Below are 15766 nucleotides of genomic sequence, written 5' to 3'. Positions count from 1 at the left end.
CTAGAAAGTATTATAGTAAGAACCACCACTTTCTTGATCAATTACTATTTCCAAGCATTTCCCTCAGTATAAAGAAATATGAAAATGAAAATGACCAATAAGTCCTGGTTTCCAAATTCTCACATACTTACCAAAGGTTCCAAGGTGCTGATATCTTTCAGCTTATTTCCACTTAAGTTTAGATGTGTGAGATTTGGAAGTTTTTCTGCTAACATGTCCAGACCTCCAAAGATTCTATTGTCACTGAGCTCAAGCTGCAAGAGAATATACAATATACACACAAATACACACAGAGAAACACTTTTAAGTACCAAATACAGTTTTTAAATATTTATCAAGATCAAATAATCTCTGTTCCTATCAGGGCATGTTTGTTCGCTCTATTCGATTAAACACAGATAAATAGTTTATAGATTCCAAGAGCATTTCAGGGGAAGAGGAGAAACAGGATGGATAAGAAGAGCTGTGTTAGAAGTTAAGAGTTCCTTAACCAGTTGCTAATTGTAATAGTTTGCTCAAGATCTGGCTCCTAATATCAGTGAATCCATTTTCTAACCTAAAAAGTGGGTCAAAGCAAATTAGAATTCTTTGAGAAGTTGTAATACTCTATACCTGCCAGGAAGGGTAAATGGTCTGTGCATTCTAAGCAGCTTATTCCGTGTGCCAAACAAAGCTCACTATGGCGACTCGAAACCTAATTTGGTCTGTAGAGTTCTGACACATTGTAGGGTTCTATACCTGGAAGCCACCAGGGAATGTTGCTCTGAAGGCTACAGGAGTGGGATAGGCCCCAAAACAAGCCCTTAAAGAAGCTCCATGACCTCAGAAAAGTGAGTGGAGCAACAGCTTCAGGGTTGCCGAAACCAACTCCCCAGAGGCCACTTCTTGCATAAAGCCGCACTAGCCTTTATAAGAACCTACTCTTATTTCTTAGCGGCAGGTCAAGTAGCACAGCAAGCCGTGTGCCAATGAAGAAAGAGCCTTCACCAAGGAATCAGAATGGGAAGTGAAAGAAATTGGAGCCTGGAAAAGTTAGACAGTTGAGAGCATATAATTCAAACTCTTCAGTTTGCAGATGAGAAAACTTAGGCTACACAACTGGTTTCAATTCTCTATTTTAAGTGCCAACAACAACGGTAACCGCATCTAACTCTTACACAGTACCTAAGTGCCAGGCAATGTTTGAAGCACTAGAGATACACGAACTCATTTACTTTTACTAACCCTATGGGGTAGGGTAGAATTATTACCCGCATTTACAGATGAGGAAAAATGAACTACAAAGACGACTCTAAAACTTGGCCAAGGTCACAAAGTAGCTCTGGTGGTGACTGAGGATTCTGAAGCCAGGCAGGCTAGCTTCAGAAGAATTTGCCTTTCCCACCATGTTACGTACAAAGAATAGCATGAAAACTTCATGTAATTTGGTCTTTGGCATGCTATGAAATAAACTACATGATGCAGAACAGAGAACTTTTAAAAACTTCAATATTTGTTGGAAGAATGACTTTAAATGACAACTCAAGTCTTCAACAACTTAGGTGTTATTAAATATTTCAGAAGATGAAACTGCAACATTTCAAAACATTTCTTCCTTCCCATGGGATATTCCAGTCAGATTATCTAGTCATGGTCTAGATTTAAAAATACAAGTCTATAATCAACAAAGACTCAAGTGTTAGCTTTACTGAGATTTTAGTAAATCAAAACAAAGAGACCATTTCTCTTGGTTAGTTGGAATATCACACATTATGTAATGTTCGTATCCTTTCAACATGACTATCTTAGGAAGCAGAGAAACAAGGCAATCTGCCAAAGCATTTAGTGACATGTTTATTTTGAAATGAAATCAATGTGTAAATTTAGGAAACCTGTGACATTCGTACAACAAAATTTCTTTCAGAACCTGTTTCTTGTTAAAAAATAATCTGTGCTCTAGGACAGAAAGAAAATAAGGTCTGTATCAGTTGTGAGAACATCTTATCTGCCTTTAAGTTTGATTTGTAGGATCTCTCCATTCCTCCCTAACTCTGCAAGGAAGTGATTAACAAGACTTCAGAAGAATTTGATAAAGCCTATATAGATGGGTCACTGATTCACTCCTCTTCTGAGTTAAGTCTGACAGCACACAGACCACAGTACATCAGGAAAATGTACCAGGATGCTAGGAAAACAACACAAAATACACACTAGAATCATACTAGCATCAAGTTTATGTAGATACATGCCAGAAAGCCACCAGTTGTTTAATGGGCTAATCAGAGCTCCCAATGTCACCAATAACCATGTAAATATAAAAAGATTATACTTGAACCTCTAAAGTAGATGCTTAACAGAAGAAAGGGAACTATTTACCAATTTAAATATAACATGATTATTCTTCCTGATAGGAAGCTAAGTTACCTGAAACTCATGAGGACTGCCTGAACACTTATTACCTAACTAAGGCAAGTAAGTAAACATTTCTGGTTTTTAATTCATATACTTAACCCAAAACAAGTTCCTCTCAGGACTCAAACAGACTACAGGAACAGCCTATTTGCATTTTGTCTAATTCTGATTCCAGACTTCAATGTGTACTTTTGGATGACAGTTCTGCTTAAAATCCCTAATAACGTGAACACCGAAACAGTGGAAAATTCTGCAATATTTATGTGACCACGTATCTTTTATTATATAATAGAAAAAGCATGGTTTAGGAAATAGGAGATACGGATTCTAGTTTTGGCTCTAGTACAAACCTCTTTTGTAGGTGGCTTTAGGCAAATTACTATACCTTTCTGGGTCTATTGCTATGCTTATAAAATAAGGGACTAGAAGAGCAAAGTTTCTTCCAGTTTTAACATTCTGGAGCTCAGTGACAGTTACATGGGTAAGGACATGAGAAAACATTTTCCGTGAGGGTTTTTTATTGGTAGTTGGGGGGGTCTGGTTGGTTTATAATTAGACCAATAAAATATGAACAATGAACCATCAATTAGGATAGGGAAATACAGTAGCTTCATTACAGTGATTTCTTGCAGTCACAACACATTTTATTTTTTTTAATTTTTTTTTCTGAAGGAGAGAAAGAGAAAAAGAGTGCAAATGTGCTCATGCAAGCAGGGCACACACACAGAGAGTGAGAGAGGGAATCCCAACCAGGCTCTGCACTGTCGGCACAAAGCCCGATGTGGAGCTCGAACCCGTGAACTGGGAGATCATGACCTGAGCCCAAATCAAGAGTCAGATGCTTAACTAACTGAGCCACCCAGGTGCGCCTAATCACAACACATTTTAAACTTTCTTTCTAATCACTAAGAATTCGTAATGGGTTTGAATTATCATAGATTACAAATCTGAAGTCTTTACTGAAACTCACCCTTAATCAACAAACAAAACATGAAGAGAGGCCCCTGTGGTTCCTAAACCAGAGCATACTAAGAAAAAACACATAGCTAACATATCAACAAATTTATAGCAATTAATTAGTAACTTATTCACAAAATAATTATTCTTCATAACTATTTATTGATCATCCAACATGTATTATTTCCAAACATCACAGCAATTCTGTAAGGTCAGGTGGTAGCACCAGTTTACAGGTGAGGAAATTGAGCCTTAGAGAGATTAAGTAACCTGCAGAAGATCACCCATCAGGGAAATGATAGAGCTGGAATTCAATCCCAGATATGCCCAGTTCCAAAGGCCATGTGCTTTCTGCTACACTAAATGCTTCCTTACAAGTAAAATCACCTATGTTTCCCTTCTCATAATGTTCTCTCTTTTACTGCTGAAGAAAAAGTACTTACCTTTTTCAATTTAGGTAGTTTGGGGAGATTTGAAACTGAAATCAAGCCTACATTTATTAAACTGAGGAACTCTAAGTTCACAAATTCAGCTGTTAAGCCCTCAATTTTCCCATCATTTGATTTGCAATTGTCCAGAACAAGTTCTCGAACCTGTGAATGACAAAGGGGAAAAAAGAAAAAAAAAAAAAAAAACCAAGCTTTCAAAAACATACATAAAACAAAGAACAAAGCAAAAACTACAACCATAAACACGGAGCAAAAACACCCACATACAGGGGCAGCCTCTACTTAAACCAAGATCACAGTTATAAATAAATGAAAAATTATTAAGCCTTTAGTAACAATATACTACTAGATATCAAGGATGGAATGTTACACCATGGTATAAAAAAGATTTAAACACTTTACTTTCCAGAGACAGAAACTACAGTTCTTAAGATACAGGTGAAGAAACTATTATCTCCCTCATTCCTTTTCCCAAGTCTATTCTCCCAAGGCGCGGCTTTAACTATAAATGCAGAGAAGACCACCCCACCCCTTCCAGGTCTGAGTCTCCCTCAACGCCCAGGAGATGGACACAGGAAAAGAGGAAACATTTGCTTTTCCCAACAAGATCGCTAAGAGATTTTGGCAACACGTTTCTGCACTATACATTTACTCATCTTTACTAAGATTATCTTGACAATAGAAGGGGTCAAGACACAAGAGGCCTTAATTCAAAACAAAGATCAATTTGGGTTACATGTGATGAAGATATTTCCAGGGGAGAAAACTGTTAAACATTAAATTAGATTTTTCAGGCCATAAAATCTCCTTTGTGGATCCTGAAATTCAGAATTCCAATCCGTCCAAGGGTATCATATCTGAAGATTTTAGTTAGTTTGTTTATTTATTTATTTATTTAAACTCTAAGCCCAACGTGGGGCTTGAAGTCACGACCCTGAGATCAAGGGTTGCATGCTCTATTGACTCAGCCAGCCAGGTGCCCCATGATTTTAAATACTGATCAATTAATAAACAGTCTGTGAATATCTACCATGATAATCCCTATTCCATTCCTGTTCTGTGGTTAACTCTGAAACTTGCAACTTTTAACACATTTTGGTCAATTTACAGTGATGCAAATTAGAATTAACGGCAGTAACGGCCAAAGGCATTCTTGTGGTGAATCTACCATGTTTGATAGCATTAATCAAGCAGGTACATGGAAGTAAGATATTCACAGTTCTAAAAAATATGAGCTAGTAATGTCTTCATCCTCCAGTGCAAAATCCAAGGATAATATTCTGGTAATTGTTATCATTTACAGAGAACTTACTCATTATTCTTTGCACCACAACACCCTCCCCCCATTTACAGAGAAGGAAACAGATTTAGAGTCGTGATACACACAACACCACAACTTCTCACTTGCTTCTTCACTACTTCTCACTACCCTGTCTACTTCCTCCTCATAAGCCCTGGTTTCAGTTAGGATGCATGCAGGCCTATTACACCTTTAAGTCTTTCTTTCCTTCATTCCACATTTCTCCACACATCTCTGCCATTTCCCTCCTTTTTAAGGAAAATAAGCATTTCTGAAAACTTAAGGTGTCAAATGAGGAGAGGTGGGCTCTACAAACAGATGCTTGAAGTCATATCCTCCTGGCTCTACCACTTACAACCTGTGTGATCTCAGAAGACTCACCTAACCTCTCTGTGTCTCAGGTTCCTCATCTGCAAAGTGAAGATAACAGTACTCACCGCATGGAGTTGCAGAGGAATAGCACCTGGAACATACTGAGTGCTAAAAAAGTAACTTCTGGGGAAAGGGAGTAGGGGTATGACAGGGACCTACCTCTGCTGTTTATTCATATTTGTAATGAGGTTTTTATAAGCATGTATTTCTTTTGTATTAAAAAAAAAAAGTAAAACCAACAAACCATAAAAATAAAGTTAACTGTAATTGCCCACACACCTAATACAGCACTACAACTAAAATGTTCTCACTTGGTTTGGGGGATTTTCTATGACTATCTGACAGAGGATCCAAATTATACAGAGTAACACTTATATGCCAAAAGCCAAATGAGGACGAATTAGATTTAGCCATATTGCCTCCCAGGTCACTGGGTGAAATCACCTTTTGGATATTTCTTTCAACTGGTTTGTTGAACCAAACAGCAAAATAGGAATCAAGAGGAAGGAACTGGGAGAAAAAAAATGTTAAATGGTTCAAATCTGCAGGTGTAGTTGCTGGGTATGAAAGAAAGATGGTGGAGGGGAGTTGAGGTTCTGGCTTACAAAAATGGGAGCCATGTAGCTAGATGGAAATAAGCAGGGAATGGCTTTCTGAGGGGTGGATGTAATGAATACCATGAAGGCTACTGAGTTTAAGGTTCCCTTGGGAATATGGTTTGGAATAGAGGCGGGTTGTCAGTTCTGTATTTGGAGTCATCAGGGCACAGACAATAGTGGAAGGATGGAATCCCTAAGAAGAGGGCCAACGACAGAACCCTGAGGAACCTGCAAGAAAGACCTAAGAAAAACTGAGAGTGGTACCAACTGTGAAGTATTAGTTTCAAACACGTGTAAAGGCTTATGGAAATAAAGCATGAGAAGTTATTGAAAAAGGACTGAAAAATTAGAAAACAACTTAAAGGCCCATCAACAAGGGAAGTATTTCCAAGATACACTGTGGGATGAAAAATGTGCAGAATGGGTATTATCCTTTATGCTATAGACCACACACTTTCTTCTATGTACAGAAAATCTCTCAGGAAGAGAAACTGAGTGGTGGGGAGAGCTTGCTCTACATAACCTTATTTAGCATTTCAGTGGTGATAATGTTAACTTATTACAAGTATAACAATTTTAAAAGCCATTGCTAGACTTCAAGTTTCATGATGGGCAGGGTGGTGTCTACTTTAGTTACCACTATTTCTCAGTATGAGAAAGAGTTTTCACAACTATTAAATGAGAAAACTGGTCACAGGCTTGTCAGAGTACTGTATTGGGATTTGTGTCAGGATTGTAGGGGATTGAGTAGATGATACAATAGAAAACTTGGATATAAAGAGAACCTCTTTCTGATCACAAGCATAATCACATCAATGCAAGTAATATTTATGTTTGTCACTATGAAGATTTTGGTATATTAGTTCAGTCTCTTTGTATATTTCAAATGTAGTGAGATAAAACTCTATTACTTACCTTATTTTAACAACTCTGAATATTTTTTAAATGACTAAAAACATTAGAGTATATGGATGTACCAAAAATTACTTTACAATCCTCCCTGTTGAATGTATTTCTAATTTTCCCTATCATAATAATGGCACAATACCTTCGTGTAAAATTTCTTTTGTAATTAGGATTCTCTCCTCACAATCTGTTGCTAGATGAAAGAATACAGACATTCGAGTCTCTGTTACTGAGTTCTGAGTTCCTAACTTAAAATGGCAACCAACCCGTCTGTTAAATACTTTAAGTATTTAAACATATATCCAGAATGTGACCTTTCTGGATATATGAAAATTTTAGGTATTTGCATTTATTTATCTTTTGCTCAAGGATACAGTTTTTACCCTAAGTGAGAAAAAAAATAACTCAAAAGAAGCATGGACAAAAAACAGACAAGCCATAAAAAAAATACAGATCACATTAAAAACTGATGTTCAGGGGCGCCTGGGTGGCGCAGTCGGTTAAGCGTCCGACTTCAGCCAGGTCACGATCTCGCGGTCCGTGAGTTCGAGCCCCGCGTCGGGCTCTGGGCTGATGGCTCAGAGCCTGGAGCCTGTTTCCGATTCTGTGTCTCCCTCTCTCTCTGCCCCTCCCCCGTTCATGCTCTGTCTCTCTCTGTCCCAAAAATAAATAAACGTTGAAAAAAAAATTTTTTTTTAAAAATAAAAACTGATGTTCAACTACAACAATAAATACATATTAAAAATGAGATCATTCTACTCTTGTTGGAGGCAGGGAGCTCTTCCTACAGAGGTCAGGATGGATACAGGTGTAGGGGAGTTTCTAAGCGGGAGAGCAAGAAGTTCAGGGAATGCACACTGGAGACCTTTAATTTTCTCCGTGAGTAGAAGGTAACAGAATTTACTGGGGGGGAGTAGGGCAGAGGATTGTATGGCTCAGCAGAGAAGGCATGCCCCTTGACCTTTCCAGGAAGCTGAAGATGTAGTAAAGCATGCTGTCTGCTAGAACAGAGCGCCACAGGCACAGTAGGAGGATCAGCCACTGAGGAATATGCACAGAGCAGAGTGGGAATTACTGAGGAAAGCAGAGGCCACAGGAGGGTTCCACTTGGGGCTGTGCCCAGGATAACAGGTCTGGAAAGTCAACCCTCAGCAGCCTTCCTCCAGCCCGTTTAAAGTTCTAAACAAGAGCATGGCAAAAGGTGTCGGCTCTCAGGCATGGGGTCAGCAGCATTTGAGAAAACTAAGCCTCCTCCACCTCTACACCTTGACTATGAAGGGATCCTGACTCACCTGCAAGGGAGATAACAACTGCAGAAGAGGGGGCGGTGGGTAGGGAGTTGGGGATAGATAATCCCGTGACCTCTCAATAAATGAGGGATTCTAATCAAGAAAAGAATGGTCCCAGCTTCTCCTTTGGATGTTCCAAATCCTCCCAGAGCTACTATCTAAGGAGGTAAGGATGGGCAGGCACTTGTACATTTGTGTGTACAAGTCAGGGAGCTGTTTGGTCCAAGATGAAGTTAACTGGACTTCTGCTTGAAGATGGATGGGACTTTTAAGGCCAATTCACTCATCAGCACCATTTTCTAATTAAACTATATAGATTTTTTCCAAACATGAATTCAGGATAAACACTTAACTGAAAGTAATCCATATTATTTCCTATTTAACTCGTGTTTTTGTTTCCTGCAACTATCAGTAAAACAGTACTGTTTTCTAATACTTTTTCACTGAAAAATCTGAACTATACTGGAGCCAAGTTATGGCGATTGGTGCTAGGGGTCACAGAGAAAAATCAAGCAATTTTCCTTTCACCCTCTCCAACTTGCTCTCACTTCCCGTTCTCCTGGCTACTTAAAAACAAAACAAAACAAAACCTACCTGGTTTAAATTGCTTGGGTGATCTTCCCCAGTTATAAATTAGGAGGGGGAAACATGGAAGAATTACAGAGTTACCAATTCTTTTAATTAGAAAAGTAATACATGGTTATTGCAGAAAGTGAAATCATCCAAAAATGTAGAATAAGTAACTTCCGTCATCCTTGCCAATTTCCATTCTTCTGAGTTAACCAATGTTCAAACCTTTTTCCTTACCATTATTTTAAAATAATGTTTTCAAAATGACAGAACAAATTTAGATCAGGTTCTCAGCTGTGTTTAGGTGACAGAACTGTCAACATGAGAGAAGGAAACACTCATATCCTATTGGTGGGTAGGTAAAGAAATGAACCATTCTAAACAGCAATTTGACAGAAGATTCACATTACAAGAAGTTCATTTCAGTACTATTTAAAATGGCAAAAACCCTTCTAACCACCCCATAAGTTATGATCCATGCAGACATTAACAATAAGACTGTAAAATAATAGTGACAGAGAGATAAACAAGCTTACTCTATTTATGTAATAAGATAATATATGCATTAACAGAATTTGACTTTGGAAAAAAATAGACATTCTGGTAGACCGTACACCAGAATGTCTAGATAAAAATCTCACACACACCTGCCCACCCTATTTTATTTCTGTTTATCTATATCCAGGATTTTTGGCTTATCTGTATCTAATTTTTTCTTCAATTTAGATTACTTATAAAATGAAAAAAAAAAAAAAAAACAAAAACAATTAGTTGGCTATGCAACCAATCAGAATACCCCATTGTGCTCAAAATTACATTAATAGACACAAGATGGCAAAAGTTGGGGAAAAAATTTTAAAAAGCATTAAAGTGGGGAAACCGGAGATGTGTCTCTTAAGGAAAGACAATTCTTATGATGGGTGAGAAGTGCCTAGTCTTCGCACACAGCCCACCAGGGTCCCACATGTACATCCAACTGTGAACCACAGAACTGCTGGGCTTTCTAACTTTGAATGGAAAACTCAAAAACAGCTAACATCAAGGCTAAGTGTGCTGGAAAAGAGTGTCATGTTTGGTGTAATGGAAGGATGAGAGCCTCACATAAAGAACACATATTTTTTCCAATTTTAGAATATAACTAAATTACATCTCACTATTGAATGCCAGTGTCTCATTTCACATCTGAAAATACCAATTTCTGTAGTGTATACGGTATTTTCCAGCACTGCACAATTTGCTCTCAGTGAAGTAACTGACAATACAAATATTTTGCATAAAGTATTTCTTACCTTCGCCTATAGTTTTAAATGGTGATCTCCATTCTTTATGTAGATTATTTTTAAATGCCATCTTAGGCCATTTTTTCCACTATGAAAACACACCTGATGTGAAGAGCTCTTTTGGTCTTAGAAAAAAACCGAATTATCCATTTCTTTGCAAGTACCCTCTTAAAGAAATGTCCATACTTGTTTTAAGGAATAAGGATATGGAAATAGGTGAACTAAACCTATTATCTTGGTCTCATGTATTCTGGCAAGGAACCTAAGAAGGTAAAAGTGTTACCAGGGTCATACTCAAACCTCAAAAACAAAAACAAACGAACAAAAAAAACGGCCATGGGCACAATAAAAGCCCATCTGGTCTAAACAAAGAAAAAAAAATGTGATTAAACCTTCACCCTCCTCAAAGTCTTAGTTCTCATTTGATGATTTTAAGGTCAACCATGGGATGCATGTATGCATTTAAGAGCTCCTGTCCATATTATACATTCAGTGAAGAAAGGGTTCTTTTTCTTTTCCCAAATGACAAGGGTCCCAGAGGCCAAGTCTGCTCTGTAACTGCTGGCCCCACAACAAACATAAATACCCATGTGACTGAGTTTGGTTTTAAAGGAGTCATCTTCAAACTTTTCATTTGCCGCAAGGATGATTCTTTTGCGCAAAACACTGTTTAACTCCTCTTTTAGAATTTCCTTCAAAATCCACTGCATTTTTTTTCCTGAAAAGCCTCCAGTTTAAGGTCAAAGCTTTCCTTTCTTAAGAACCTGACTCCTGCTGTCTCTGTCTCCTCCTCAGGTTCCCTAGGGCAGCCTTTCTTTGCCTATCCCCCAACCTTGGCAGGCTCCCAGGATGCTCCCAAAGCCCCTAAATCGCACCAGTGCAATAGGCACCACCGAGTTCTGAGGCTTCAGAATGGAGGAGGCTGCTCTCTACTTCACCCTGCTTTTCCAGGCCCTGCCATAATGCTGGTACTCAAATATTTATTTAATAAACCAGTGGACTGCTGTAGGCTAGTCCTGTCCAATACAGTAGCCACTAATCACCTGCTGCTTTTGAACCCTTGAAATGTGGACAGTGCCAAAGATAAACTGACTTTTAACGTTGATGAAACAATCACATGACTCTGACCTGTCTTTGGCAAGAGTGTAAGGCCTAAGAGGATTACCTGAAAAGTTAAAACCTGCACCTATATACCCATTTCTAAGAAGTAACATATTAGATATCGCATAGGAAAAAATTCCATATAGTGGGAACATCATCCCAGCTATGCTTCCCTGATAGGAAGAACACTGCTCTTACTTTAGTTTACTACTTTAACAGCACTTTAGTTTGCGGACAAAGAATTCAAATTCCAGATTTTAAAGCGCTTTGAAGTCCCAGGTGCATACTTTTAGAAATGTTGGCTAAATCTAACTACTACACATTGCACTGACGTGCAGCTACGCAGTAATAACGCAAAGGTATGAAATTAACAACTCCTCAAAATGGGAACACCACTCTTCAAGTTTTAGGGTGCGAGGAGGCTTAACCGTTCATTACACTAGCACGTGGCCGACACAAAATGTCTGACTGTGGACGGAAGGGACGGCCCTGGTCAAACCTCAACCTTAAAACCCAGAGTGCCAAGCTGAGACGCCCATCTCCCTCAGATCCTCCGGGGACGCTGGGGGGGGGGGGGCTTGCAGGGCGGCCCGCCCGGTACCCCATTTGTGGGGACACCAGGCAAACCCTGGTTGACGAATTTCCACAAGTTAGCAACTTATTACCCACAGCTACCTGCCTCCACGAAGCGCGCCCATCGCTCGACTGGGGCAGGGTGGGAGGACTTCCCCTGGGCTTCCCCAAGGCCAGGGAACGCCACTCACCCGAGGCCCCGGTCTGGCGGAGGCAAGGCCACACCGCGCGGGCGCCGGGGAACATGGCCCCGCGCCCGGCCGCCGCGAGGGCAGGAGTGGAGAAGAAAGAGGCGATTCTCAAAACCCCGCTCGCCGCTCACGCAGCCGCGGCGGCGGGTGCCGGCCTCCCTGGAGCACGTGCGGGGGCAGAGGCCGCCGGGACTGCGCGGCCCGCGAACCCAGCCGAGGCCCGCCCGTACCCTCGCTGCCTAGCCCGGGCGGAGGCGGCCGCCTGGCGTTGCCCTTTTAAGAACGGGGGAGGGGGACGGCAGCGCGCTCGAGAGGAGTCGAGCTGGAGGAGTCGGCGGCGACCGGAGCGCGCGGCTCCCGCCAGTACGAGCCGAGCCACGGTGAAGCGGACGCAAAACAAACCACGGTCTGGGCCCGGGAGCAGCGGCTCGAACCCACAGGCCGGTGTACGCAGCGGAGGGAGACGGGCGCCCGCCAACATGGCGCTGCGTCGGACCGTGGCGCGCCCCGGCTGGCGCGAGGAGCCGCAGCCCGCCCACACCGAGGGGCCAGACTCCGGGAAGGGGCCCCGGGCTCCGCCACCGCGGCGCGGAGTAAAGGCGAAGCCGTCGCCGCCGCCACCACGGCTGGCCTGGGCCGAACGGGGCGCGTCCCGGGAGACCGGGAGTGGGGAAGGCCCGGAGGACGAAAGGGGAGCGAAAGAAATGGGGGAGAAAGTTTTATTTTTAGGCTTGAAAAATGGCGGGAACCGCGTCCTTTTTTCAAACTTGGCCTCGGGAGGGGCGGCGGTTGCGCCACCTCCACCGCCCCGCTCGCCCCTCCCCCGCTCCGCGCGCGCGAGGCCGCGCCCGCCCAAGCCCCCCGGACGCGCGAGGGGGCTCCTTGCCCCCCTCGGAGCCGACAGCCCCCCCTCCTCACCCCCATGGCCCCGGCCCTCAGCCCGGCCGGCGCCAACCGTGAGGCCTGACCGGAGAAGTCCCCGCCCCGCCCGAGCCCCTTCCCAGGCCGTCCGGGAGCGCTCGGAGCCCGGGCGGCCCAGCCCCGGCTAGCCGCGCGGCTCCTCGGCAGGCCCGGCCTCCGCCCGGCCGCGCATCCCGGGAGGCTGCAAACATGGCTCCCAGCGTTACACAACCCCCTCCTCCCTCCCTCGCCGCCGGCCACACGCACACGCGCTCCTCCGGGGAAGGACCCCGGCGGGCGAAGAGCTCAAAGTTTGCTTTCCCCCACCCCACTGCCTTCCCCAGACGGCCGCGGGGGCCCGCGGGCGCCAAAGAGTTAATCCCCGCGCGCTCGCTCCCCCCCTCCACGCCCGCCAACCCGCCCGCCTTCCCTGTCCGAGCCCGCGAGCTGCGCCCTTCTACGAGCCGGGGCTGGCGAACCCGCGGCCCGGGCCCCGCAGGTGGCCACCATTACATGCAAGTCATCGGGGGGAGAGGGCGCCCGACGGGGTCTCTGCTTACAGCTGCCGGAGTCCGGTTCCTCAGCTCCAGGTGGATCCTCCTCTTCATGTCCATGTTTCCCTCTTCCCCCCTCTTCAAACTTAACTTTCCGCGGCGGGGGCGGAGGGGGGAGAGGCGTCCCGGCCTGCGCAGCGAGGGCCGTCGGAAGGGGTCTGCTGGCGGCAGAGGCCGGCGGCGCGGTCCCAGGAGGCGGGCGGCGTGCGGGCAGGCGAGCGGAGCCCCCGGAGCCAAGTTACTCACGGGAGCGGAGAGAAACCATGGAGGGAAAAGGGGGCTGGAGCGCAGCGCTGGTCTCACTACCGCCGCCCCCGGCCGCGGCCCCGCACTGCGCTTAAACCGGCGACGCGGCGCGGGCGGCTGCTCGGCTCGACTCGGCCCCGCGCGGCGCTGCTCGGCTCGGCGGCCGCGGCTGCACCAAGGACGGGGCGGGGAGACGCGCGGCGGGAGGGGCGGAGGCCGGGGGGGAAAGGCGCAGCCCCGGGGACTGGAGCGACTTCCTCCCTCCCTCCGACTGCACGTGGGGTGGCTGATGTAAGACCTTCCTCGGGGGCTTCCCCGCCCGCAACCGATGTGAGACCCCCCCTCCCCCCCGGCCCCACCTCGCCGCGCCGGGAGGCGGGTCTCCGGCCCGCCCTTGGACGTTTGCCCGGAGGGCTGCGGGGGTCTTTAAAGCCTAGTCTGTCCAGGGAGGCTCCACCAGGTCGGCCCGACGCCCGCGAAGTCGGGAGACGTGAAGGGAGCGCGGGACAGGGGCTTTCGGGTTCGCCTTCCTCTCCCTCATACGGTGCGAAGCCAACAGCCCGAACCCCACACCCCTTGGCCTGGAGGCGGGAGGCCAGTGCTGCGGGGACCCCCGTCGGGGGCGGAATAGCGGCCGTCCCGCGTTGCACCGCGCGGCACCGGGCGGAATTGGCCCTCGCGGCCTGTGGGCACAGGGCATCCCTGGCGCCCGCCCGAGCCACAGAGGGACCGAGCGTCCCCGAGTTTCGGAGAATCTCCCTGGGTTTCCTAACATTTAAACATAGGCTAGCAAGGCAGCAATTAGCATTTCTAATGGGGTCTCGAAGTTTTACGAGGTTTTTCCGCACACTTTTATCTCATTTATTCCTCAGGGTACCCCTGCGAGGTGTGTAATTCTCCATGGGCTGCTGGGCTGCGTTTCGGGGAAGCTTGGCAGGTAGCCTTTGTAATCGTCTGGCTCAGACGGCACCCTGAGAGCCAGGGTTAGAGCACTAAGTTTGTTTTGCAGACCTCCGGGGAGTCACTTCAGGGTGTATTCAGCTTAAAATAAGTAAATATGTCATGGGTCAAGTCAGATACAGTCTTAATAGACAGACTCCAAAGATTGACAACAACTTATGAATGGAGAAAAATGAACAATTCTATGCATTAACAAGGTTTTCTTGAAGTTAAGACAGACTCAATCCCTTCCATTTTACCTGAGTTCGTTTAGTGGCAAACGAAACCACCTATACCAATTTCTAAAGTATCGAATTAAAATTTCAAAGCAAAAAAAGTTTTAGAAGCATTTTGAGAAAAGGCAAAAACTTTTTAGTACATTGTTTCTTTAGTGTTGTATGTAAAATGTTAGTCTTAGCAGACATCTCTGTGACGGGAAAATCTGTGAGGGAAGTAGTCTTCAGGATGGCACAGGAGGTCTGTAACTATAAGGTTATGAGAACCACAGGGCCATAAAATAAAGGCTTTTATGAAAAACTAGCAAATCAGTTACATGAGCTAACAAGCAATAATTGAGCTATTCACTTTTAGGGCTTGAATATGTTCTGTCTCATGTAATCTTCAAACCCTGTGAAGTGGACTGTGTTTTAATCATTTTACAGATGAGGAACTGAAGCTCTGGGTCCTTAAGCTGCATGGCTTAAGAGGCAGAGCTAAGATTTAAACCCAGAGGAGTCTGACTCCAAAGTCTGCCATCTTTTTTCTGTTACACCATCAGTCCAACTGAAATGAACTCATAGCATGGGGCCTGCTTTGAACAGGAGGTTGAGAGCAATTGTAGCCAGCCTTTAACACCAAACGGAGCATGCAGGTGTCCATGTCGCAGGCAAAGGAGAGATGCTGAAGGAGACTGGAACATGGTAGCTCTGTGCCAGAGAGAGTGGTAACCTGGTGGCCCATGGGAGAGGTGGTATTGATCCTTGGGGAGAAAAGGGGCAAATCTTGAGATCCTGTCCTCTCTTTATAACCAACGCAAGGCTATGAAGGCCTCTTTCCCCATGCTACATAGCTCACAGGATAAATGTCTGTTTTATAAGATTAAGCTACAAAGTAATTAATAAACATAGCCACAATGTGCAAGCAAATAAA

At 44.7% G+C, this 15766-nt stretch overlaps 1 protein-coding gene across 3 annotated transcripts in view; it reads right to left on the bottom strand.

The window, feature by feature from the left end:
- ANP32B (acidic nuclear phosphoprotein 32 family member B) overlaps nt 1-15766 on the bottom strand; it is a 26665-nt gene extending 10899 nt beyond the window's left edge. The window contains exons 1-3 of one of the 3 annotated variants that reach the window (XM_045468915.1): nt 13439-15766; nt 3792-3941; nt 132-254 (exon numbers count right to left, since the gene is read on the bottom strand). In XM_045468915.1, coding sequence (XP_045324871.1) covers nt 132-254; nt 3792-3941; nt 13439-13492 — 327 coding nt within the window. In that variant the 5' untranslated portion in view covers nt 13493-15766. The remainder of the gene's footprint in view (nt 1-131; nt 255-3791; nt 3942-13438) is intronic. The other 2 variants (XM_045468914.1, XM_045468916.1) reach the window with 2 other exon arrangements.

This window comes from Leopardus geoffroyi, chromosome D4 (genome assembly GCF_018350155.1).
Source record: "Leopardus geoffroyi isolate Oge1 chromosome D4, O.geoffroyi_Oge1_pat1.0, whole genome shotgun sequence".
Lineage (NCBI taxonomy): Eukaryota > Metazoa > Chordata > Mammalia > Carnivora > Felidae > Leopardus > Leopardus geoffroyi.
The sequence above is the reverse complement of the archived record's forward strand: the minus strand, read 5'-3'. Positions and strand labels throughout refer to the sequence as shown.